Source organism: Hibiscus syriacus, unplaced genomic scaffold (assembly GCF_006381635.1).
Source record: "Hibiscus syriacus cultivar Baekdansim isolate YM2019G1 unplaced genomic scaffold, ASM638163v2 tig00110863_pilon, whole genome shotgun sequence".
In the NCBI taxonomy this organism is placed as follows: domain Eukaryota; kingdom Viridiplantae; phylum Streptophyta; class Magnoliopsida; order Malvales; family Malvaceae; genus Hibiscus; species Hibiscus syriacus.
The window spans coordinates 31,856-59,835 of NW_024062892.1; the positions used below are offsets into that span (position 1 = coordinate 31,856).

The following is a 27,980-nucleotide window of genomic DNA, read 5'->3' on the forward strand; positions in this document are numbered from 1 at the left end:
AATATCTGTATCTTTTTTACTAATTTTACGAGAACACATTAGAAAACCTATTCTGATCTCTTGAACCTAGACATCCGAAATATTTCTATCTGAACTGAATACTATCTGTTACTACCTGCGATATCAATGGACCTCAGCTCAGCCTAAAAATTTATAGATATATGAACCAATAAGGAAATGTATGTTTATTTGTATCTGCACGTTCTTCAGCATCATCTGGTAGTTCTGTATTACTGAGCTTTCCGAAGCTCACTCTATTACTCAACATTGCAGGTTAAAAGAATTGTACCAGTGCAGTTATCAACATCAGTAAGGGAGTTCTTCCGGCGTTGTTTGCAGAGTACGGTAAATGTGATTAGGGGGCATGTAATTGTATTTTGTTTTAAATACGAGTCTGCAAATCTATTTTATTTCTGAATACTGATAAATGATTTTATGAGTTTACATGTTCTAATAAAAAGTTTTAAATTTTCCGTTATTTTTACAGTGGGCCGCTCCGGTGGCCTTAATGTGACACTCTAGATCGGATCAGATTGTATCATAGTACTCTAGATCGGATTGTATCAACATAAGTTGTTGGAGATGTCCAACCTGTTGGGAAATAAAAGAGTAAACAAGTAATTTCCCTATAACCAGATTAGTGAGAATGCGAAATAAAAGCGGAAAAATAATACCCAAAATCGATAACGGAGTTCAACCAATTTTGCTTACGTCTCCGGACTGTTGCAGATCTTTTACTAAGAGAGAAAATTTACAGGTGTTTACAAAACACTCACTACTCACAAGAAAGCTCTTTAGTATTGGAAGAAAGAAATGATTTGGGATTTTGGGACCATTTTGAAGCTAAATGAGCTAGGGTATTTATAGTTGAAACTTAGGGACTAATATTTGAAAATACCGTAAAGTTGAATGACTAAAGTGAATTTACCCATTCCTATTTTCAACAAACATCTACCAAACTTTGAAAAATATTTTTCAAAGTTGGTTGCCAAACTTTGAAACTAACTTTTAACAATCTCCCACTTGAAGACTGATTTTAATCTGTCTTCACACCTCGATCAATGCATCAATATTTCTGGTCTTGTTATTCTAGCATGCCAACTGAAGCTGAACACAACTTCAGTTTGTCCGTAGTCACCGTCTTTGTCAACATGTCTGCTGAATTTTGAGTTCCACTAATCTTTTCAAGTTTCAAAATCCCATCTTCCAGAAGAGATCGGATAAAATGATATCTCAATTGTATGTGCTTCATCCTGGAATGAAAAGACGGATTCTTTGCTAGATGGATAACACTTTGACTGTCACAATACAAGACATTGTTTTCTTGTTTCTTGCCTAACTCTTCCAAGAAACTTTGGAGCCAAATCATCTCCTTGCTGGCTTCCGTAACAATGACATATTCTGCTTCAGTTGTGGAGAGAGCAACTATCTTCTGTAGTTGAGAAACCCAAATCACTGCAGTTCCTCCTAGAGTATAGACATACCCTATAGTGCTTATTCTGATGTCGACATTTCCGGCTAAGTCGGCATCTACATAGCCTGTCAGTATCGTATCTCCACCTTTGAAACAAAGTGCTTTGTTTGTGGTACCCCGCAGATATCTGAGGATCTATTTGACTGCTTCCCAGTGTACCTTGCCTGTATTATTCATGTACCTGCTAACAGCTCCCACTGCTTGAGCAATATCTGGTCTGGTACAAACCATGTCATACATCAGACTTCCAATTGCAGAGGCATACGACACTTTCACCAGGTGTGAACGTTCTTCCTCCGTCTTTGGTGACTGTTCTTTAGAGAGTCTAAAATGAACACCTAAAGGTGTACTCACCGGTTTAGCATCTTGCATATTGAACCTGGAGAGTACTTTGTTGATGTACTCAACCTGTGATAACATCAAAGTCCCCGACTTTGTGTCTATCTTAATCCTCATCCCAAGAATCTGCTTTGCAGCACCCAAATCTTTCATTCCAAACTGCTTCGACAATTTTTGCTTCAAGTTTATAATCTCTTGCATGTCTGAGCCTACAACGAGCATGTCATAAATGTATAACAATAAAATAATAAAGCTATTGGCGAACCTCTTGATATAGCAACAATGTCTGCTTGGCATCTGGTAAAACCACTTCTACCTATGAAGCTATCGAACTTCTTGTACCACTGTCTAGGAGCTTGTTTTAAACCATACAAGCTCTTATTCAACCTGCATACCAGGTTTTTCTTACCTGCCTCTATGAAGCCTTCTGGCTGCATCATATAGATTTCTTCCTCCAAATCACCATGAAGGAAAGCTGTCTTTACATCTAACTGCTCAAGATGTAAATTCTCTGCAGCTACAATTTTCAACACCAGTCTGATTGGAGACATTTTTACGACTGGATAGAAAATTTCATTATAGTCAATACCTTCTTTTTGCTGAAAACCTTTGACAACCAATCTTGCTTTGTAGCGTTTACTACCATCATGCTCTTCTTTGATCCTGTAAATCCACTTGTTGTGGAGCGCTTTCTTGCTTGGTGGTAATTCAACTAATTCCCACGTCTGATTTGATATAAGCGAGTCCATCTCATCTTTCATGGAATACTCCCACTTGACTGAATCCTCTACTTGTATTGCTTCATCATAGCACTCTGGTTCACCATTGTCAGCCAGCAACAAGTAGTGCAAGGTTTAGGAATTCTGGAGGAGCGTCTTAGTTCCGGTGTACTTGGTTCTTCTTGAACTGCTTCAGGAGTGATCTGAACATCATTTCCAAAAATCTCCTCAAACTCAACAAATTCCTTTGTTTCAGCTTCGGTGTTGGAGCTCCTTGATTCCATGGTTGACATGTCTTTGTACATCACATTCTCATTGAAAATGACATCTCTGCTTCTGATGATCTTCCGGTTTTCATAGTCCCAAAACCGGTAACCGAACTCATCACCGCCATAACCAACAAAGGCACATTTGTTGGACTTAGCATAAAGTTTACTTCTTTCAACAGAGTCTATGTGTACATAAGAAATACAACCAAACACTCTTAAGTGTGAAAGGTTTATTTCTTTCTTGCTCCAAACTTCCTCTGGTATTCTACCATCCAAAGGAACTGAGGGCCCACGGTTGATCATGTAAGCTACAGTGTTGATAGCTTCAGCCCATAGAAATTTGGGTAATCCGATATGTATCCTCATACTTCTGGCATGTTCATTCAGAGTTCTGTTCATTCGCTCTGCTACGCCATTCTGCTGCGGTGTCATGGGAATAGTTGTATCCATCTTGATCATATTATTTGCGCAGAAATCTCTGAATCTATAATTTCTGTACTCTCCTCCATTGTCAGACCTCAACCTTTTGTCTTTCAGACCAGTCTCATTTTCCACCATGGCCTTCTATTTTCTGAATGTATCAAAGACTTCTGATTTCTTCTTTAGAAAATAAACCCACACCTTCCTTGTTGAATCATCGATGAAGGTGACATAATATAATGAGCCTGCAAGAGATGGAACTGGAGATGGTCCCCATACATCAGTATGAACCAACTCTAACTTTTCAGCCTTGGGTGTCTTACCAATCTTTGTAAAGCTGACTTTATTTTGTTTGCCAAAGATGCAATCATCGCATAGTCCGACATCTACATTATTTAGATCCGACAGCTTCCCTTTTGACAAAAGTGTCTTCATCCTTTTCTCGCTCATATGACCAAGCCTTTGGTGCCATAGGTTTGATTTTCCATCAACATCTGCTGCAGTAATGATATTCTCTAAATTTGAGGTTACATAGAGAGTACCGGTCTTCTTACCACGAGCAATGACGAGTGCTCCTTTGGTAATCTTCCATTCACAGCCTGAAAAGGTTGTACTATAACCTTCTCCATCAAGCTTTCCTACAGAAATCAAATTTTTTTGAGGCCAGGAATATGTTTCACTCATGTTAGCTTTGAGGTGGTCTGGTTTGGCAACTTTAGTCGGATGTTTCCTTTTCCGACGATCTTCAAGGTTTCATCATCGTCTAGATGAACCTTCCCAAAATCACCACTGATATAATTCTCCATGATTTCTCGGCATGGGGTGGAGTGGAAAGATTCCCTTGAATCTAAGATCCATGATTCAATCGGACTGTTGATGGTTAGAATCATGGCATCACCTGTTTCCTCTGTCATGTTGGCAGATTTCTGTGCGTCGGTATCTTTCTTCAGTGCTCGACAATCTCTTTTAAATTGACCCTTCTTGCCACAATTGTAACAGGTAAATTCTTTATTTACTGTTCTTGATTTGCCCCTTATGGATTTCAATCTGCCACGATTTGAATTTCTTTCTGAAGTTCTCCCTCTGAACTCCGTGTGTAAGGCTGAGGAGGTTGATGCTTCACCCGCTTCTCTCCGTCGAATTTCTTCACTCAATACCAGATCCCGAACATCGTCGAATTTTAATTTGTTATTTCCCGACGAGCTGCTGACTGCTGTAACAATAGCATTCCAACTGTCTGGTAGAGATGATAAGAGAATTAAAGCTCAAACTTCATCATCGAATTCAAATTCCACGGAACTCAACTGGGTTGTGATTGTGTTGAGTTCATTTAGGTGTTGAGCCACTGATGCCCCTTCCGCCATCCGCAAATTGAATAATCGCCTCATCAAATGAACTTTGTTTGAGGCCGATGGCTTCTCATACATATTGAAGAGAGCCGTCATAAGACCCGCCGTTGTCTTTTCCTTTGCTATGTTGAAAGCAACATTACGGGATAACGTCAGTCGGATAACTCCGAGGGCTTGTCTGTCGAGAAGAGCCCAGTCTTCATTCTTCATGCCCTCTGGTTGCTTTCCTAAGAGGGTTTGATATAGATTTTTCTTGTACAGAAAATCTTCAACTTGCATATTCCAAAAGCCAAAGTCTGCACCATCGAACTTTTCAATTTTCACCTTCACTTCATCTACATCCATCGCTCCCACTCGAATTTGACTTCTTTTGATCGTTTATGACAATTTGTGTGAACCACCGTGTATTATAACACCTCCGTCGACAAACTCGTATCGCCGACAAATTTTTTACTATTTACGAAATTCACTATTCACGTGAATATTAATAAATAGTAACCTCACAAAAATTAACAAAATTCATAACCAAAAGCTCTGATTACCAGTTGTTGGGAAATAAACGAGTAAATAAGTAATTTCCCTATAACCAGATTAGTGAGAATGCGAAATAAAAACAAAAAAAATCAACCTCCTCAGCCTTGCACACAGAGAGAATCAGGTGAAGCATCTACCTCCTCAGCCTTGCACACGGAATCCAGAGGGAGAACTTCAGAAAGAAATTCAAATCGTGGAAGATCCAAATCCAGAAGGGAAAAATCAAGAACGGGGAAGAAAGATTTTACCTGTTATAACTGCGGCAAGAAGGGTCACTTTAAAAGAGATTGCCGAGTACCGAAGAAAATACCGGCGTATAGGAATCTACCAACATGATAGAGGAGGCATGTGATGCCATGATTCTAAGCGTCAACAGTCCGATTGAATCATGGATCTTGGATTCAAGGGCATCTTTCCACTCCACTCCATGCCGAGAAATCATGGAGAACTATGTCAGTGGTGATTTTGGGAAGGTTCATCTAGCTGATGATGAAACCTTGAAGATCGTCGGAAGAGGAGACATCCGACTAAAGCTGCCAAACCAGACCACCTGGACGCTGAAAGGTGTGAGACATATTCCTGGCCTAAAAAGAAATTTGATTTCCGTAGGATAGCTTGATGGAGAAGGTTATAGTACAACCTTTTCAGGTAATGGAAGATTACCAAATGAGCACTCGTCATTGCTCGTGGTAGGAAGACTGATACTCTCTATGTAACCTCAAATTTAGAGAATATCATTACTGCAGCAGATGCTGATGAAAAATCAAACCTATGGCACCAAAGGCTTGGTCATATGAGCGAGAAAGGGATGAAGACACTTTTGTCAAAAGGGAAACTGTCGGATCTAAAGAATGTAGATGTCGGACTATGCGAGGATTGCATCTTTGGAAAACAAAAGAAAGTTAGTTTTGCAAAGATTGGTAAGACACCCAAGGCTGAAAAGTTAGAGTTGGTTCATACAGATGTATGGGGACCATCTCCAGTTCCATCTCTTGCAGGCTCATTATATTATGTCACCTTCATCAATGATTCTACAAGGAAGGTGTGGGTTTATTTTCTGAAGAAAAAATCAGAAGTCTTTGATACCTTCAGAAAATGGAAGGCCATGGTGGAAAATGAGGCTGGTCTGATAATGGAGGAGAGCACAAAAATCGTAGATTCAGAGAATTTTGCGCAAACAATGGGATCAAGATGGAGACAATAGTTCTCATGACACCGCAACAGAATGGCGTAGCAGAGCGCATGAACAGAACTCTGAATGAACGTTCCAGAAGCATGAGGATACATGCTGGATTACCCAAATTTCTATGGGCTGAAGCTATCAACACTACAGCTTACCTGATAAACCGTGGGCCCTCAGTTCCTTTGGATGGCATAATACCAGAGGAAGTTTGGAGCAAGAAAGAAATAAACCTTTCACACTTAAGAGTGTTTGGTTGTATTTCTTATGTATACATAGACTCTGCTGAAAGAAGTAAACTTGATGCTAAGTCCAACAAATGTGCATTTGTTGGTTATGGCGGTGATGAGTTCGTTTACCGGTATTGGGACTATGAAAATCGAAAGATCATCAGAAGCAGAGATGTCATTTTCAATGAGAATGTGATGTACAAAGATAGGTCAACTGTAGAATCAAGTAGCTCCAATACCGAAGCTGAAATAAAGGAATTTGCTGAGTTCGAGGAGATTTCTAGAAATGATGTTCAGATCAATCCTGAATCAGTTCAAGAAGAACCAGACACACCAGAACTGAGACACTCCTCCAGAATTCCTAAACCAACCCAACAATATTCTCCTTATTTGCAATACTTATTGCTGATTGACAATGGTGAACCAGAGTGCTATGATGAAGCAATGCAAGTGGAGGATTCAGTCAAGTGGGAGTCTTCCATGAAAGATGAGATGGACTCGCTTATGTCAAATCAGACGTGGGAATTAGCTGAATTACCACCAGACAAGAAAGCGCTCCACAACAAGTGGATTTACAGGATCAAGGAAGAGCACGATGGGAGAAAACGCTACAAAGCGAGATTGGTTGTCAAAGGTTTTCAACAAAAAGAAGGTATTGACTACAATGAAATTTTCTCTCCAGTCGTGAAGCTGTCTACAATCAGACTGGTACAAGAAGTTTGATAGCTTCATGGGTAGCAGTGGTTTTACCAGATGCCAAGCATATCATTGTTGCTACATCAAGAGGTTCGACAATAGCTTCATTATTTTATTATTGTACGTTGATGACATGCTCATTGTAGGCTCAAACATGCAAGAGATTATACACTTGAAGCAAAAATTATCGAAGCAATTTACTATGAAGGATCTGGGCGCTGCAAAGTAGATTCTTGGGATGAGGATCAAGAGAGACACAAAGTAAGGGACTTTGATGTTATCACAAGCTGAGTACATCAACAAAGTACTCTCCAGGTTCAACATGCAAGATGTTAAACTAGTAAGTACACCCTTAGGTGTTCATTTTAGACTCTCCAAAGAACAATCACCAAAGACGGAGGAAGAACGTGCTCACATGGTGAAGGTGCCGTATGCCTCAACAATTGGAAGTCTAATGTATGCCATGGTTTGTACCAGACCAGATATTGCTCAAGCAGTGGGAGCTGTTAGTATGTACATGAATAATCCGGGCAAGGTACACTGGGAAGCAGTCAAATGGATCCTCAGATATCTGCGGGGTACTACAAACAAAGCACTTTGTTTCAAAAGTAGAGATATGATACTGACAAGCTATGTAGATGCTGACTTAGCCGGAAATATTGACATCAGAAGGAGCACTACATGGTATGTCTATACTCTAGGAGGAACTGTAGTGAGTTGGGTTTCTCAACTACAGAAGATAGTTGCTCTCTCCACAACTGAAACAGAATATGTCGCTGTTACGGAAGCTAGCAAGGATATTGTTTGGATCCAAAGTTTCTTGGAAGAGTTAGGCAAGAAAATAATGTCTTGTATTGCGACAATCAAAGTGCTATCTATCTAGCAAAGAATCCGTCTTTTCATTCCAGGACGAAGCACATACAATTGAGATATCATTTTATCCGATCTCTTCTGGAAGATGGGATTTTGAAACTTGAAAAGATTAGTGGAGCTCAAAATCCGGAAGACATGTTGACAAAGACGGTGACTACGGACAAACTGAAGTTGTGTTCAACTTCAGTTGGCATGCTAGAATAACAAGACCAGAAATACTGCTGCATTGATCTAGGTGTGAAGACAGATTAAAATCAGTCTTCAAGTGGGAGATTGTTAAAAGTTAGTTTCAAAGTTTGGCAACCAACTTTGAAAAATGTTTTTCAAAGTTTGGTAAATGTTTCTTTGAAAAATGTTTTTCAAAGTTTGGTAAAGTTTGGTAGATGTTTGTTGAAAATAGGAATGGGTAAATTCACTTTAGTCATTGCACTTTTAGGGTATTTTCAAAGATTAGTCCCTAAGTTTCAACTATAAATACCCTAGCTCATTTAGCTTCAAAATCATCCCAAATCCCAAATCATTTCTCTCCCAATACTAGAGAGTTTCTTGTGAGTAGTGAGTGTTTTGTAAACACCTGTAAATTTTCTCTCTTAGTAAAAGATCTGCAGCAGTCCGGAGACATAAGCATAATTGGCTGAACTCCGTTATCAATTTTCGGGTATTATTTTTCCGCTTTTATTTCGCATTCTTACTAATCTGGTTATAGGAAAATTACTTGTTTACTCGTTATTTTCCAACAAGCTGAACAGTGCATTAATTGTTTAATGCAAATATAAAAATAAAAAGGAAAGAAGATGGATGTCAAATATATAATTAATAAGTTAACCTTTAAACAATGTCAAATATAAAATATAAAAGTACTTTCGGTACTGGCTGGTAGCCATAGCAAGAGTCGTAAACATAGAATATTTATTACAGAAATGCAACGAGGGAGACAGGCATAATGACACTTTAATGGGATCAAATAATAAAATATTAGTAATAATACATTGGATTGATTGTTTTTCTGAGTGTAGTCAATTCTGAATGCCAATGATCGGGACCAGAATAAACTACTTTTCTCTTTGAGTATGAGATATCGATTTTATCTGCACATTGTTTAATCAGCATGACAATAACGCTGATAGTAACTGAGAAAAGGGTAATTCTTAGCAAAGTAGTCTTGCTTTCATGCATTATGGCATTTTAAGTTTAATTGATTATATTGATGAAATTAAAAACAAGAGCAAGACAGGTTTTAAAACTGTCTTCTTTTGGGTTTCATGGTACCTTTTCTTTTTTGGTAGCTTATCCTGGTGAAATTGGTTTGATGACGTGGATAGATAAGAGTTTATCCAATTCGTTGCAACTTTTCTGCATTGGCCCCTTTCTATCCGTATGACCAAATACATAATAAGTACAATAATATTGATAAATTCAACGTTTAATTTATTAAAATATCATACAAAAGTGTATAAAACTTAATTAATTTATACAATATGTCGATTCTTCCTCGTATAAATATAATGTACTTATGAATCACTCAATGGTTTAAAAGCTTTAAGAAACGAGTAAATATACATTTTGATAGTTGAGTTGGTTTAATTTGATATCTAATTTTTTTAATTAGATACTTGAATATAATTTTAAGATTTAATTAGGTATAATTTTTTACTCTAATTAGGTACATATATTTGACTTCTCGATTTAAATTAACAATGAACTTGATTTTTCAATCTAAAATGATACATATTGTAAATGGCTTGTTTGAACGAATTTAAATCCTAAAGATAAATTTATATATCAATTTAAACCAAAAATAAAACAAAATCCAGATGATTAAACAATATATATATATATCAAATTAAATATTAAAATTAAATTAATATTACTTAATTATATAAATACATATAAAAGTCAATTTAAACATTAAAATCAAAGTCAAAAACTAAAAAAATATATTTACCAATGATAAATTTTGTGAAATTTCTTTCTCCTAATTCATTTTATCAGCTTCAAGAATGCATTATTGCTACTACATCCATAGATATATTTAAAGATAAATGGATTAGCCTTGTGTTGTGAGTGGGGAGGGAGAAATTTTGAGGCTTATCCATGCCCTAAAAATTGGAGGGATGAATAGAACTGTCCTTGCAGATATAGCAAAGGCCAAATACTTTAGCAACACCTGGTATAAGAGAAGCTACCTACTACTCGGGCCCTGCATAACCTCCCGAATCTCCATTTTGGCATTAAGGAAGATATACGTGATATTCATAGTATTCATGTGTCTATTTTAGAATTTAATTTTTTTAGATTAATTATTTATTTTATTGATAATGTACATTCTAAAATTTTATTTGTTTTTGTTTCATACATAGAATTTATGTTATTAATACATATATGTTTATCTTAAAAAATATTTTTGAATCTCATTTATATGTAGACTGAGTAGTTGCATCTTCTTCCACCTTTGTTCTACGTCATCTCTTTAGCCTTTACCAAGCAAGAATTCATATTTGGATTGGAAGCGAGCTACGTTTGGGCATAAAATCAGCAGCAATAAATCCATAAGATCAAAGATTTAACAAGTAAAATTATCGATTTAGAATGCTCAGTCGTTGTGCAGTTGTTGCAGGTTGTTAGGGTCCAGTGCTACATAAATGAGTGTACTGCATTATAGTAAATACACAAGAAAATCTATTCATTTCCTTAGTTCACTTGCTTTCCCGTTATTCTTTGTGGTTAATATTCAATATGCACTAAGTTTAAGCTTCAAAATCAAGATTTTTAAGAAGTTAGTTTCGTCAACAACGATAATAAGCCGTTTTGTCATCTGTCTTTGCATCTTTTTTTCATACTACTACTACTAGGAAAACCAAATGTTATCGAAAATTTTCTGCTTCGCTTCCAAAAACAAAAGCATTGTAGGCAAAGCGTACAACCTGTGATCAATTTCTTTATCATATATGCACTTCTTGTTTGAATCTCTCTTTGATCGTCAAAACAAAGAAATTTCAAGTTTGAATATCTGTATATTTGTACAGATGTGTGTGTAAATGAACACACAGAGAGAAAAGTAGAGATGCGTGTGCTGTTGTGGAATTCGGGTTAATTTCCACCAATAACAACAAATTCACCTTGAAAACTATTATCTAGGTGACTAGTGTGAAAAAGATTGTACTAAAAATCACCCCAAGGTAGATTTCCAGGAAAGAGGAGGGGTCACAATGGTCCCTCTTAAAATCCACTTTCCTTAGACAGAACTACCAAGACAAGAAATTTTAATAGGACAATAATTAACAACAACTATACCCGACAATAGCTATTAAATAGACATAAAGAGAATACCAAAATTTAACGAGGTTAGGCCAAAATTATGCCTACCTCCTCGAACACTACTAAAATAATATTTCACTAATAGAGGAAATATTACAAAGAGAGAAAGAGTACAAATAGCCTTTAATAGTGAAGAAGGCTTATATTTGTGGGATGCTAAACTAAGGAGGATGAGGGCTCTATTTATAACAAAAGAATTTCCCCTCCTCCTTATACACAACCAATGTGGGATTTTGCCAAAAAACCAACAAATCTCCACCTTGGAAAATTCCACACACATCTCTAAAAAATCCAATCTTCAGTAGTGTCTGCAAATTCATCTTTCAATTTGTAACAATATTGACCAAGTCTAAACAATGTTTAAACTTGACCACAGTTACCACTTTTGTCAACATATCAGCAGGATTCTCAGTGGTCCGAATCTTCTGGATTATGACTCCACCTTCTTCTAGAATCTCTTGTACAAAGTGATATCGAACATCGATGTGCTTTTTCCTTGCATGGTAAACCTGGTTCTTTGCTAAATGAATAGCACTCTACTATCACAATGCACTTTGATGTGCTTCTGTTCCATTCCCAATTCACTAAGCAACCCATGAAGCCAAATTGCCTCATTCACAGCCTCTGTAACTGCCATATACTCTACCTCTGTAGTAGACAAAGCCACTGTTGACTATAAGGTGGACTTCCAACTGACTGGTGCCTTTACAAATGTAAACACATAACTAGTAGTTGATCGACGCTTGTCCAAATCACCTGCATAGTCTGAATCGCAATACCCAACTACACACTGACCATCTTGTTTGTCCTGCTGAAAGACCATACCAACATCTACGGTGTTCAGAATATACCACAGAATCCATTTCACAGCTTTCCAATGCTCCTTTCCAGGATCATGCATATACCTGCTCACAACTCCAACTGCTTGTGAAATATCGGGTCTTGTACACACCATTGCATACATCAAGCTACCAACAACACTTGCATACGAAACCTTTGACATGTATTCCCGTTCTGCATCATCCTTAGGTGACATGGATGCACCAAGCTTGAAATGAGGAGCAATAGGTGTACTAACTGGTTTTGACTTCTCATTCATGCCAAAACGTTTTAGTACATTCCTCAGATATTCTTTCTGAGACAAACAAAGCCTCCCCAATTTCTTATCCCTTGATATCTCCATGCCTAAAATCTTCTTCGCTTCACCAAGATCCTTCATCTCAAACTCCCTGTTCAATTGAGTATTTAGTTTCATAATTTATGTCTGACTCCTGGAAGCTATCATCATATCATCAACATAAAGAAGAAGATATATATAGGATCCGTCTTGTAGCTTGTGTAAATACACACAATGATCATATTTGCTTCTTGTAAACTTCTGCCCTATCATAAACTTGTCAAATCGCTTGTACCACTGCCTTGGAGATTGCTTCAATCCGTACAACGATTTTTCTAATTTGCACACCATCTCTTTTTTTTAGCAACTTTGAATCCATCTGGCTGAGTCATGTAGATTTCCTCATCCAAGTCTCCATGTAAAAATACAGTTTTTACATCCATCTGAACTAGTTCCAAATCCAACTGTGCTACCAAAACCAACAAAATTCTGATGGAGGAATGTTTTACAACTGGAGAAAATACTTCATTATAATCAACTCCCTCCGTTTGAGCGTAGCCTTTAGCCACCAATCTTTCTTTGTAGCGGATGTTATTCTTGTTAGGAAATCTATCTTTCTTTGAATATACCCACTTGCACCCAATTGCCTTCTTTCCCTTCGGAAGACTAGCTAGTTTCCACGTCTGATTCTTTTGAAGGGATTGCATTTCTTCATTCACGACGATCCTCCACTTTTTATGTTCTGAAATTTGGACTGCTTCATTAAAAGTGGCAGGAACGTCATCAATTGCAATTGGTGATGCAAAAGACCATATCAACATAACGAGCAGGTTGTCTAATGGTCCTCTTTCCCTTTCTGAGTGCAATTGATTCATGTTGCTGTGGAGGTTCTTGGGTCTGAACCTCTTCTTCATCTGACTCTTCTTCTACCATAGGAGAGTCAACATCAGTTTCTTTACTGGCTGGGTCAATTCTGATTCCTTCAAACTCCACCTGTTTGGGAGTTCCATCTGTCTGCTCCAATTTTTCTGAAGTCACCTTTCTCAACATGGTAGATTCATCAAAGGTAACATCCCTACTGAAGATTATTTTCTTTGTTTCTGGACACCAAAGACGATAGGCTTTCACACCAGAGGTGATCCCCATAAAGATCGCATTTTTTGCTCTTGGATCCAGCTTTGACTCCTTAACATGGTAGTATGCAGTGGAACCAAACACATGTAAGGAATCGTAATCTATAGCAGGTTCTCCAAACCATTTCTCTAATGGTGTTTTACCACCAATAGCAGTTGATGGTAAGCGGTTGACAAGGTGACAAGTAGAGACCAAAGCCTCAGCTCAAAATTCTTTGCCTAATCCAGCATTAGACAACATACACCGAACTTTCTCCACTAATGTTCGGTTCATACGCTCTGCCACCCCATTCTGTTGTGGTGTAGATCTGAAAGTGAAATGCCTGACAATACCTTCTACTTCACAGACTTTCAGAAATGGATCATTTTTGTACTCTCCACCATTGTCTGTACGGAGACGTTTGATTTTTCTGCCTGTTTGAGTCTCCACCATCTTTTTCCATTTAAGGAAAAATCCTAGCACCTCATCCTTTGTCTTCATTGTATACAACTAAACTCTTCGGAAAAAATCATCAAAAAAGGTGACATAATAGTGTGTTCCTCCCAATGAAGTTGTCTTGGAAGGCCCCCATACATCTGAATGAACATAATCCAAAATACCTTTAGTATCATGGATTGTTGTTCCAAATTTCACCCTCGTCTTCTTCCCTTTGATGCAATGCTCACAAAAAGCTAATTTGCAAGCCCGAGCACCCTTCAATAATCCTTGATCTATCAGCAATTTCAAGGTTTTTTCACCAACATGCCCCAAACACATATGCCATAACCTGGTTGCTTCTGACTCCTGTTCATCAGTAGAAGCTGCCACTGCTGCTGTCCCAACAATTGTACTACCCAGAAAGTAATACACATTATTTCTTTTCCGGATTCCCTTCATTATTACCAGTGCACCAGAGATAATCCTCATAATCTCATCTTTTGCCCTCACTTCTAAACCTTTTCTCTAAGGTTCCCACAGAGATGAGATTTCTCATTAAATCTGGTACATAATGGACACATGTTAAGGTTCTGATTGATCCATCCTGATTCCTCAAGCGAATTGAACCAATCCCAAGTGTGTCAAGAGAGGAATTATTTGCTGTGTAGACAGTTCCACCTTTTAGTTCTTTAAAATCAAAGAACCATTCTCTATTGGGGGTCATATGGTGGCTACAAGCTGAATCTAACAGCCATGAACTGGAACAGCTGGTTGATGGCGTAGCAGCGAATACGAAATCTGTATCTGTATCATCATACTCGACCACATTTGATTCTGAGACAGCCTTTCCCCTTTCAGGTTTTCCTTTATTCTTTAGCCTGAGACATTCTTTCTTCCAGTGCCCTTTTTCTCGACAAAAGGCACATTCATCTTTGCTCAATATGGACTTTGACTTCGATCTCTCTCTCCTTCATTTATTCTGACTCTTCGAACGACCTCTAACAACAAGAGCTTATGCTTCGGCACTTGTATTTTCTTGTTTGTCTTTCTTTCTCAATTCATAACTATACAAGGCAACAATTACTTCACTGAAAGAAACATCAACCTTCCCATGAAGTAGAGTAGTTTCAAGATACTCAAACTCATCAGGAAGTGATCCCATCAACATCAGAGCCAGGTCTTAGTCTTCAAAAGTCACGTCCATATTCATCAGATCAGTCACCAGCTGATTAAAGCTAGTAATGTGATCATTCATAGTGGTACCTGGTACATAGTTATAGCGGAACAATCTCTTTTTCATGTAGAGCTTGTTCTGACCACTTTTCTTTAAAAATTTCTCCTTCAGTGACTTCCACAATTTACTTGTAGAAGTTTCCTTAGAAAATGCATACTTCTGCTCTCTAGAAAGACACGATCGAATAGTACCACATGTCAATTTATTGATCATCTTCCATTTTTTCTCCTCAACATCATATGATTTCTCTCCTTCAATAGCAATGTCTAGACCCTGCTGAAATAGGGCATCTAGAACCTCACTTTGCCACATGCCGAAATGACCGATGCCATCAAAAATCTCCACTGCAAATCTAACATTTGTCATAGCATTTCTTGCAGATGTTTTTGTGTCGTCTGCCATTTCTGCTATAAATTCTATTTAATAGTTGTCAATGCAGAATATCAATTACCCCAAGAAAATTTTTTCTGATGGGAAAGATCAGCCTAAGCTGCAACCACAGAGCATACTAAAATAAACCAAGAGTGCTGATACCAATTGTTGTGGAATTCGGGTTAATTTCCACCAATAATAACAAATTCACCTTGAAAACTATTATCTAGGTGACTAGTGTGAACACGATTGTACTAAAAATCACCCCAAGGTAGATTCCCAAGAAAGAGGAGGGGTCACAATGGTCCTTCTTAAAATCCACTTTCCTTAGACAGAACTACCAAGACAAGTAATTTTAATAGGACAATAATTAACAACAACTATACCCGACAATAACTATTAAATAGACATAAAGAGAACACCAAAATTTAACGAGGTTAGGTCAAAATTATGCTTACCTTCTCGAACACTACTAAAATAATATTTCACTAATAGAGGAAATATTACAAAGAGAGAAAGAGTATAAATAGCCTTTAATGGTGAAGAAGACTTATATTTGTGGGATGCTAAACTAAGGAGGATGAAGACTCTATTTATAACAAAGGAATTTCCCCTCCTCCTTATACACAACCAATGTGGGATTTTACCAAAAAAACCAACATGTGCATAGGAATATACGTGGCTTAATTTGTTTAAGTGACCCTGGCCTTTCGCTTTATCTCGAGCCAGGGTTACGATAGCCCTATTTACCTTTTTCTTTGTGGAAGCCATTCCTGTCTGGCTACTGATATTACGTGGAGATATCTGGTGATCAAAGATTATATATACGTACAATTCCTTTTACACGAAGCAAAAATTAAATAAAGTGAGAAGTTTTTTTATGCTATCATCAGGCAAAGAAGAAAAAGCAGATGCATCTTTCTTACTTGTGATTCATATTGGTGGGACTCAAAGTTTCAGCAAAGCATGCAGACAGATGCAATTGAAATGGAATATATTCTGACCGGATAAATTAATACTAAAAACTATAATACCTTGAAATGTGTATAGTTCCTTGAACATCTTTACAACGGAAGCTCAAATGACTTCAAGAAAAGAGTAAAGTACAAATAACCACTAAATTATGTTGAAATGAATCTTGTTGGTCATTAAAGTTTTAAAAGTTACAAAATAATCATTGAATTTCTCAAACAATTACATAATGGTTATTTAACTTATCGAAGTGTTACAAAATAGTTTGTAAACTTATTAAAATTTATCACTATTTTATAACGTGCAATGATCATTTTATAACAATCTGATAAGTTTAATGATCATTTTGTAACTTTCAAAACTTTAGTGACCAAAAAGATTATTTTAGCATAGTTTAGTAACCATTTGTGTACTTTATCCTTAATAAAAAATAATTAACAATTGGTTAGTAGACCATGTGATTTGGTGCGAGTATTTAATTTAGCTGAGTGAAAAAAATCGAACTAGTCGAGTTTAAGAGTACCATTTTATCATTCAAACTTTTTTAAATTTTTTTGAATTAAATTAAATTGAATATATTTGTTCAAATTTATATTGAAATATAATTATTTATAATTTTATGATACTAATTGATCCCAATTTAGAAGATTCCTTATAACCTTATACTATATACATATATTTCTTCGTATTATTTTCACATGTGTAAGTAGAATTTGTAATGTTACTTAATAAATCAAATATCATCTAAAATAATATTTTTTTTTAAAAAAAAGAGTTGATTTTGATAATAAAATATTGGTGGAAATATAAATGAGTCAATAAATTGATGGGTAAAAAGAGTTTACAAAGAGTTGCATTTAAATGATCAAATTGAATAAATTGTAAAGTTGAGGCTAAATTGTAAAATTAGGAAATTTATTGTTAAATGAGGGATTGAAGTTACATAGTTATTTTATAGTGTTACGGGAGCAAGTGCTTCAAATTTAGTTAAAATGGACTTAAAATGAAGGAAATTAAAGAAACATGAAACTCATGTAAAGTTGAATGACTAAATTAAAAAAAGTACATTGTTGTAAAAGGGAGGAATTAAAGCTACATAGTTATTATACAACGATTTGAGGAACATGTAGTTCCAATTTGAGTTCCAATTTGATCAAAATTGGCTTAGAATGAGGAAAGAATTAGATAAACAAGAAAATCAGTTTTCAAATTGTAAAACAATCATCATAAACGGGATAGATTTTGTTAGTGTTTTTAAACTATTGTATTCATTGACTTTTCAAATAGTTTGTTAACATGGAATTTGGAGGAGAGGAGAGCAGAACAAAGTAATGGCGGTGGCATCTCTTTGTAATTTTAGCTCCCAATGCACTCAAAAGATTAAAAAAAAAAAAGCAGCTAAAATCACCGAAAGCTAGTCGAATAGGCCGCTGTGGAGCTGAAAAGTTGATATTTGAATACATTACGCTAAGAAGATAAAAGATACTTTCCCTTTTCTGATAAGTTTCCCTCATGTCCTATTTTTGCATTAGTCAAATAGCAATGCCAGAGATATGTTGCGATTCCTAATCACGTTCTGCAATAGTCTATGGCCTTTTGGGTGCACAGATGGCTGTTTTTTCTATGCTAAGAACATCTTGTTTCCATTTTGCGACCCCAATCACAAGGCTGATTACTCTTATGAACATGGGAATATGCAACAGTTTATAGCACTAACAATGGTGTTCCATTTGCAAGAATATCAAACCTTCATCTGTATCCTTCTTTTCCTGGAAACTAATTTAATTATTTCATTATCATGCCGATAAGGAGTAGATAATATTGTGGGTCCTCAAGGCATCTTCTTTCTTCTTCCTTCTCATTGTACGGACATCATGCACGTTTGTTTTCTGTAATCCTTCAATGCTTTTAAGGGCAAGGTATAGCTATGCAGTTAGAGCATAACTTTTCTTTCCAATTCTATCCTTTTCTCTCTCTCTCTCTCTCTCTCTGCTTAGCTTTCGGTTTCTTGAGTTGAACTCATGGGAATCTTGTTATGAAAAAAATAGGGAGGGGAAAAGGTTCCATTCAATTGGATAAATGCAACTTCTTTTTCCACTTCAACTGAGATGCCCCGAGAAGATAGATATATCGATAGTGACAAGGCACATTATATTTTTCAAAGAGAATTCGGTTTCAAACTATAGAAATGATATTGTTGAGACGGACAACCCCGAAAATATACAGTAAAACTGAAATGACAGCTATAAATATATATACATATATCTTATGTCCTATGCATGGTGATAATGTTGGAATTAGGATAGTGCAATCATTTTTTATGTGTTTATTGTCACATGTCGTACTAGCATATTGTTATGTATGCAACTTGCTATTTACTCAATTCAGGGAGAGACAGATGTCTTTATCAAATATTCATCAAGGGTTATATAGGGAAATGGTAATCTTATGGATTTTTGTTTTATTCCTTTTGTGTATCTAATATCTCTTCATGGATGCTATAAATAGGCCTCCAGGGTGATTAGGTTCCTCATTAGGCTCAAGCAGATTACTAAACATTCAAAGTTCTCCTCCAAGGAGCTCCATAGGCACACACTCACATTTCAAAGTACTTTTCTCTGCTACATCAAGCAATTGAAGTGGTTACAAGGATGGTTGCCGAAAGACCGGTGGTGATCTTCAGCCGGACCACATGTTGCATGAGTCATACCATCAAGACTCTGATAAGTGGGTTCGGGGAAAATCTGATGGTTTACGAGCTCGACGAACTCCAAGACGGGCAACAAGTTGAAAGAGCACTGCAGCAGATGGGATGCAAGCCCAGTGTACCGGTTATTTTCATAGGGCAGCAACTCATTGGAGGTCCTAATCAAATCATGACACTCCAAGTGCAGAATCAGCTAGTCCCATTGCTCATAAGGGCTGGAGCCATATGGATTTGACGGAGGCATGCCTCAACTTTCTATAAACAAAAATAAAATGAGGCGGCTGTCTGTTTTTCCTTCTGGTTTTTGTGGTATGTACAATGCTATTTTTGCGGAGCATATCCCTTGTACACCGTTTTTGGGGCTGGTCAGGGTAATATATAGTCATAGTATATATTTTCCATATACTAAAACTTAGGAGGAACTTGTATCATTACTTGGTCATGTAATATTATCCCTTGTCTATGCTAAATAAAGGTACATCTGCTATTATATGCTGATATAATCTCTTCAATTGTATGCAATGGAAAGAAAGCAAATGCATTGGAGGCTCAATTGCCGCTGGATCGATCTCGAAGCCGAATATGGCCTAAAAGAACTGATCAGGCCATAGCATTAGCTGAGCATTTTGACGGGTTCTTCCCATTTTGGCGGAAACTGCTAATTAACATTTAGTTGTGTTCCGTCAGACTCTCGGACTTGGTTTTCCCCCCTCGAAGCAGGGGGTCCGTCCCTTAATATTTTTTTTCTCCATATATGCAAGCAGCAGCCCGCACCAATGCTATGCTATAAAACCACAACCTTGCTTGGTTTTCTGTACATCATTTACTGTGATTCAGAGCATGCTACTGCTAAGCAATTTCCGAAACCAATGTTTAGAATTTGATGCTGGTTTTATCCTTAAAATGTTGACAGACACAACGGTGCAATGGAGAACCGAAACCAAATTCTTCTAAATTAAGCCGTATCTTTAAATAGTCATCTGTTGGTGGAGATTATTCTCCAATCACAAACCAAATAAAAAGATAGTGTTTCGCGTCGACAATTTGATTGCCTCAGGTTGACACCTATGGGGTGAGGAATTGAAAATGGAATATTGGAAGCGAATCACTTCATCTCATAAAAGATGAATACAACATTTAATGTCTTTAAACATCCCCTATGCATGTGTCACAAGATTAATGGAGATGGAAACAAAGAAGAATAATTTATCTCAAGCTTCAATCTGTGAAAGATGAGCCATTTGTCATCTTGTTTTGAGCAATTATGCATGTGAAGAAAATCAATGACAGGGTGAAAAAATTGTTTTATACATTTTTGATGGCTTAATATCTGCCTACTTTCACTCATATACAGAGTCTCATGGTCGCACATTCGCCAAATAGCTACCATGTCCATGATACTGAGTAACGCCAACGCCTATGGGACAGAATCGAGATTCTGAATTCGCTTTACCCCCTACAGGCTTCAGTTTGTTGATCCTGAACAAGGAGTGGAGCTTTCTTAGTTTCTTGGTGAGTGATTTGAGTAGCTTGATCGCCGGATGGGATCTGAAAAGGTCCTGTTTCATTGACACATGATCTTTTTCCAGGTCTTTTAGCCGCATTTGCATCCTTGCTACTTCGAGTTTCAGCTCTCGGTTCTCTCTTCTCACCGATGCCTAGTTGTCTCTCGGTGAGATGGCTCCACTTCCAACACCACTGCACCAACATTGAGGGAACGATTGACCATTGGTTGTTCCAAAGAAGAACTGATTGTGGCCTCCACTCATTGCGTTCCGAAGCCTGATTTGCTCGAAATGTAACACTTGGACTGCCATCTGCACCGGTAACCTTTCGTTCTGCGCTGCATGGCTACAGGCTTCTTGAGATAGTTTCTGACAGTCTATGGTTTTGCATAGTCTATAGGGTTCGAAATCCTTTTGTTTGGATGAACCTGTAAACGGCAGCAGAAAACGATTCCAACAGCCTGCAAATGAAATTATGAAACGCCTAAAGATAACTAACTTATCTATGGAACTACTTAGTGCTTTATTATGAGAACCTCACTTTGAGGAAGATATCGACAGCTTCGTATAATCCATTGCTAGCGACACGAGCATGATTCGGAAGTGATCGTGCAAGGGCTATGAATTTTGATGGTAACACGTTTGTGTCTAGTGCAACTTCTGCAAGATAAGTGTCAAGTTACTTGGATTCTTTGAGGACTGAACTTTGTTTGGGTGATCTTGGGCTGTCAAAATCATATGCCATATCACTTTCATCTCTCAAGAGATTATCCTCCTCATGATCATCATCATCAAAGTTCAAAAAGATCGAGATGATCCTTGGGATCTGTTAGATTTGTCTAGAAATTAAGTTTACAAGTTGGAAATTTCATCTTGGTTGGTGGCCAACTTATTGGAAATTTCATCTTGGTTGGTGGTCAAACTTTGAACATGTGAATTTCATATTTGGTGGCTAACTTGTATACATTGGAAAATTCTTTGGTAGGTGGCCAAACTTTGAACATATTGTTCTTAAAACTCAACTATAAATAGGCCTAAGTATTTCCATTAGAAATAATCACAAAAATAAGTTCTCTCTTCCTCCTGTATTCTTTATTCTCCCACTTTGGGAATTCTAAAGAATTCAATTTGTTGTAATATTGGCGATATAGTGAAGCTATCATCCGGTGTGGTGCCCGAGGAGTAGACGATATTCTCGTCGAACCTAGTAAATTTGGTGTGTTCTCTCCTTTATTGTTTTTTATTCGGTTTTTCCATTGTGTTTTAATATCCAATAGTTTGACAGATTTATCCACTGTGCAACCTTTGGTGGTTTTGATCTTGACATTTTAGGTCAATTTTGAAACTACGTTCGTGTGGGAAATAACCTGATTTCCCTAATAATTGACATCAGAGCTTCGGTTGAGGTTATCCTGGTGGTTTCGTTGCTGAAAAGATACAGTTCGTGATATTGAATATTGTTCGTTAGAATTAAAATGCCAAAATACGGATCAGGTGAGACATCAAGCTCTTCATCTGGACCGGTGAGGAGGGTGATGTCAAATGCAAATTTCTCGGTGGAGTTATTCGATGGATCCAGTCATTTTGGAATGTGGCAAGGCGAGGTGTTAGACGCTTTATTCCAACAAGGTCTAGACATCGCCATTGAGGAAGAAAAACCTGAATATATGGAGGAGAAAGAATGGGGAATAATCAATCGTTTGGCGTGCAGCACGATTCGATCTTGTCTTTCCAAGGAGCAGAAGTATGGCTACAAGAACGAGACTTCTGCAAGTAAGATGTGGAAAGCATTGGAGGAAAAATTCCTAAAGAAAAACTCTCAGAATTATCTCCACATGAAGAAAATATTATTAAGATTTGATTATCAACTAGGCCCCAATATGAATGAACACATCACTTCGTTCAATGAGCTAGTGGCAGACTTATTGGGCATGGATGAAACCTTCAAAGATGAGGATTTGGCCTTGATGTTGTTGTCATCTCTTCCAGATGAATTTGAGCACCTTGAGACAACGTTACTTTGTGGTAAGGATAATGTTACCCTTAAAGATGTAACTACTGCTTTGTATAGTTATGAACTCAGGAAGAAAACCAAGAAGGAGAACAAGTACGAAGCAGCGGAGGCCATGGTGGCAAGAGGTCACTCGAAAAGTCAAAAGCCAAAGTGGAGAGGGAGATCAAAGTCGAAGTCCAGACTGGGAAAAGATGAATGTGCCTTTTGTCATGAGAAATGCCATTAGAAGAAAGATTGTCCGAAGCTGAAGAAGAAAGGAAAAGCTGCTCCAGATGCATGTGTTGCAGAGCATGATGCACATGACTCTTTGACATATCATTGGTTGCTTCATCAACAACATTCCATTCCGATGAGTGGATATTAGATTCGGGTTGCACCTATCATATGTCCCCTAATCGGGAGTGGTTCTCCGATTTAGTGGAACTAAATGAAGGAGTTGTTTATATGGGCAATGACAATGCCTATAAAACTGTTGGGATAGGTTCAATTCGATTGAAGAATAAAGATGAAATCAACCAGAGTTCTTACGGATGTCCGATACGTGCCCAGTTTGAAGAAAAATCTCATCTCGTTGGGAGCCTTGGAATCCAAAGGCTCAGTAGTCACTATGAGAGATGGAGTTTTAAAAGTCACATATGGCGCACTTGTGATGATGAAGGGCATCAGGAAAAATAATTTGTATTACTACCAAGGTAGTACAATTATTGGAGCAGTTGCAGCAGCTTCCGGAGGTGATGATTTGGACGCAACCCAGTTGTGGCATATGCGGTTGGGACATGCTGAAGAGAAATCCTTGCAAATTCTAGCAAAGAAAGGATTGTTGAAAGGTGCAAAGGCTTGCAAATTGAACTTTTGCAAGCATTGTGTTCTGGAAAGCAGAAGAGAGTGAAGTTTGGCACCACTATACATAATACAAAAGGTATTGTAGATTATATTCACTCAGATGTATGGGGTCCTTCAAAGACATCATCTTTGGGAGGAAACCATTATTTTGTAACTTTTTTAGATGACTTTTCCAGAAGAGTTTGGGTGTATCCGATGAAGTCTAAAGATGAAGTGCTTCAAATTTTCCTAAATGGAAAAATATGATCGAGAACCAGACTGGTAGAAAGAACAAACGTCTTAGGACGGACAATGGAGGGGAATATAAAAGTGACTCATTCTTTGACGTTTGCCATGAGTATTGTATTGTTCGACACTTCATTGTTAGACATACACCACAACAGAATGGGGTGGCAGAGCGTATGAATCAAAAACTATTGGAGAAAGTTCGATGTATGTTGTCTAATGCTGGGTTAGGCAAGGCATTTTGGGTTGAGGCTGTGACATATGCTGGTCATCTCATTAATCGTCTGTCGTCATCAGCGATAGGAGGAAAAACACCATTGGAGGTATGGTCTGGAAAACCTGCTATTGATTATGATTCCTTACATGTATTTGGATCCACTGCTTATTATCATGTGAAGGAATCCAAGCTTGATCTGAGAGCAAAGAAGGCTCTCTTTATGGGAATCACTCATGGAGTGAAGGGATTCCGCCTTTGGTTTTTAGACACCAAGAAGATAATTTGTAGCAGAGATGTTACCTTTGATGAATCTTCCCTAGTAAAGAAGGTAACAAATGAAGCTATCCAAACAAGTAGTACTCCGCAGTAGGTGGAGCATACTCCAAAACAAGTGGAGTTTCAGTAGACGAAGATCCCAGACGATGATGGATCTGATTCTTCAACTCCAATAGAAGAATCAAAAGATGAAGAGGTTCAAACCCAATAACCATTGGAGACACCAGAACCACTTGCAGTTACAAGGCCAAGGAGAGAAATTCGTAGACCTGCTCGATTTGTTGATATGGTGGCCTATGCTCTTCCAGTTGTTGATGATGATATCCCTATCATTTACCAAGAAGCAATACAAAGCTTGGAAAGTGATAAGTGGAAAAGTGCCATGGATGAAGAAATGCAATCTCTCCAAAAGAACAACACTCGGAAACTGGCACAATTACCGAAAGGTAAAAGAGCCATTGGATGCAAGTGGGTATTTGTAAAGAAAGATGGATCTCATAGCAAGAAAGATGTTTGCTACAAGGTACGGTTGGTAGATAAAGGCTACACTCAAAAGGAGGGAATCGACTACAATGAAGTATTTTCCTCTGTTGTGAAGCATTCCTCCATTAGAATATTGTTGGTCTTGGTAGCACAGTTGAATTTGGAACTAGCTCAACTTGATGTAAAGACGACTTTCTTGCACGGTGATTTAGAAGAGGAGATCTATATGACTCAGCCAAAAGGATACAAAGATGGTGGTTATGAGAAATGGGTTTGTAAGCTGAACAAATCGCTATATGGATTGAAGCAATCTCCGAGGCAGTGGTACAAGCGATTTGATAGCTTTATGAGGAGGCAAAAGTATACTAAAAGCAAATATGATCATTGTGTGTATTTGCAAAAGCTCAAAGATAGATCTTTCATTTATCTTCTCTTGTACGTTGACGATATGTTGATCGCTTCTAAGAATCAAAAGGAGATAGACAAATTAAAGGTTCAGTTGAATCAAGAGTTTGAGATGAAAGATCTAGGTGAGGCCAAGAAGATTCTTGGTATGGAGATAAGCAGAGATAGACATAGAGGGAAGCTTTGTTTAACACAAAAGCAGTATCTGAAAATGGTATTACAATGTTTTGGCATGAATGAAAATACCAAACATGTAAGTATCCCATTGGCTTCTCATTTGAAACTTAGTTCTCAATTATCTCCTAAAACTAACGAAGAACGAGTGTATATGGAAAAAGTTCCATATGCTAATGCAGTTAGGAGCTTGATGTATGCAATGGTGTGTACGCGTCCTGACATTTTACAAGCAGTTGGAGTTGTGACCAGGTACATGCATGATCCTGGAGAAGGACATTGGCAAGCTGTGAAATGGATTCTATGGTATCTCCAACAAACCGTGGATATTGGTTTAGTTTTTGAACAAGATGAAGCACTTGGTCAGTGTGTGGTTGGATATGCTGATTCCGATTATGCTGGTGATTTGGATAAGCGTCGATCAACTACTGGGTATTTGTTTACTCTTGCTAAAGCCCCAATAAGTTGGAAGTCTACAATGCAATCTACGGTGGCCTTGTCTATTACAGAGGCAGAATACATGGCAGTTTCAGAGGCTGTAAAGGAAGCAATTTGGCTTAACGGGTTGATGGAAGACTTGGGAGTTGTTCAAAGTCACATTAGTCTCTATTGTGACAGTCAAAGCGCTATTCACTTAGCGAAAAATCAAGTCTACCATTCAAGGACTAAGCATATCGACGTGAGGTATCACTTTGTGTGGGAGATCTTTGAAGAAGGAAAGATTCTACTTCAGAAAATTGCGACATCAGAAAATCCTGCAGATATGATGACCAAGGTGGTAACAGTAATCAAGTTCAATAATTGTTTGATCTTGATTAACATCCTGAAAGTATGAACACCTTCGGGTGTGTGGCGCTTGTGAGCGCAATTAGAGGCACTACAAATTTGGGGAGTTGAAGAAGTTGAGTAGGCTTGGTAATTTCAAGCCAAGGTGGAGATTTGTTAGATTTGTCTAGAAATTAAGTTTACAAGTTGGAAATTTCATCTTGGTTGGTGGATAAACTTTGAACATGTGAATTTCATATTTGGTGGCTAACTTGTACACATTGGAAAATTCTTTGGTAGGTGGCCAAACTTTGAACATATTGTTCTTAAAACTCAACTATAAATAGGCCTAAGTATTTCCATTAGAAATAATCCCAAAAATAAGTTCTCTCTTCCTCTTGCATTCTCCATTCTCCCACTTTGGGAATTCTAAAGAATTCCATTTGTTGTAATATTGGCGATATAGTGAAGTTATCATCCGGTGTGGTGCCCGAGGAGTAAACGATATTCTCGTCGAACCTCGTAAATTTGGTGTGTTCTCTCTTTTATTGTTTTTTATTCGGTTTTTCCATTGTGTTTTAATATCCAATAGTTTGATAGATTTATCCGCTGTGTAACCTTTGGTGGTTTTGATCTTGACATTTTAGGTCAATTTTGAAACTACGTTCGTGTTGGAAATAACCCGATTTCCCCAACAGGATCAACTCTGTATCGTACTGGGCCGTATGTTTCCGTTCGAATTGGCCAGTATTAGAATGTCTTCAAGAATTGCCTTGTCTAGTTGAAGACCAATCCGCCTCTCCAAATCAGATTTGCAAGAGGTGGATGCTGGTGAGGCTATTGCGGTTTTCAGTAAACTGGAGAGAAATGCAATGGGAACCGGACTCTTCCTTGATTGAGTTGGTAGTAAGCTAACAATGACTTGAACGATTACCCTTTGCTTCTTTTGCAGCTCGAAATCCAACAGGCTCCCCTTTGCCAAGTGAGGCTCCCTGAGCCAAATCTTGAACTGAATCCTTACTATAATTTATCAAAATTTTGATGATCATATCCTGGTTTAGACCCTTTGATTTCACTGCTAATAAAACTCGTTGGAAGAAATCGAGACCAAGAACCGCCAGAGACTTTCCCCACCACTCAGATGGCGTTTCCGGCACCATTTTCAGAATACATTTCGATGGAAGTTGTGATCAAGTTTCACTAAGCCGGAAGTGAGCTGCTCTTTGCATGCGTTACTCGAGATTGCATTGATAAGCTTGTTAACAATGTTGATATCTTCAGATACATACAGGCAATAGGCTTTTGCAACAGCGAAGAACCGATATCCAGCTCGATATGTTTGGGAGTACAACATCCTTCAGATAAGCTTCTGTACGAGCTTCCAAGTTCTTCTCTGCAAATTCTCATGTCATTTCCAGGAAATTTGATGCACATCTTAACATTGCAACATTTGATTACGGAATCTCGACGTTGATCCCGTAGCAGAACTTTGCAGCTAGCTCGAATGCCTCTGGTCCACCCGGAATAGAAGAGAGACTCGTGTGAAATCTTTGCATCCTTCATATCGACCAACCGCCAATGGCTTCCTGATACTTCCACTCCAAGAAACCAGAGGGAACTGAAAAGAAAATTTTGTAACTGAATGACTAAAGCATCTATTACAATGGTGCAAAATCTAATGTTGCGAGTGTACTTAAAGGCATCATGATAACTAAACAT

The 27,980-nt window shown here is 37.7% G+C and overlaps 1 protein-coding gene and 1 pseudogene across 1 annotated transcript; one reads left to right on the top strand and one right to left on the bottom strand.

Moving 5' to 3' along the window:
• On the bottom strand, positions 1 to 27,980 carry LOC120143723 (annotated as a pseudogene).
• Positions 19,046 to 19,612, top strand: LOC120143761 (monothiol glutaredoxin-S6-like). Its single transcript, XM_039157996.1, has 2 exons — positions 19,046 to 19,087; positions 19,236 to 19,612. The coding sequence occupies exons 1-2, from the start codon at positions 19,046 to 19,048 to the stop codon at positions 19,587 to 19,589; spliced, it is 396 nt and encodes a 131-aa protein (XP_039013927.1). The 3' UTR covers positions 19,590 to 19,612.

Bases quoted from the DNA above. Each gene is read 5' to 3' on its own strand.
- LOC120143761 (XM_039157996.1), top strand. From the start codon at position 19,046: ATGTCTTTATCAAATATTCATCAAGGGTTATATAGGGAAATG. The intron at 19,088-19,235 runs GTAATCTTATGG...GGAGCTCCATAG, and splicing joins AAGGGTTATATAGGGAAATG to GCACACACTCACATTTCAAA.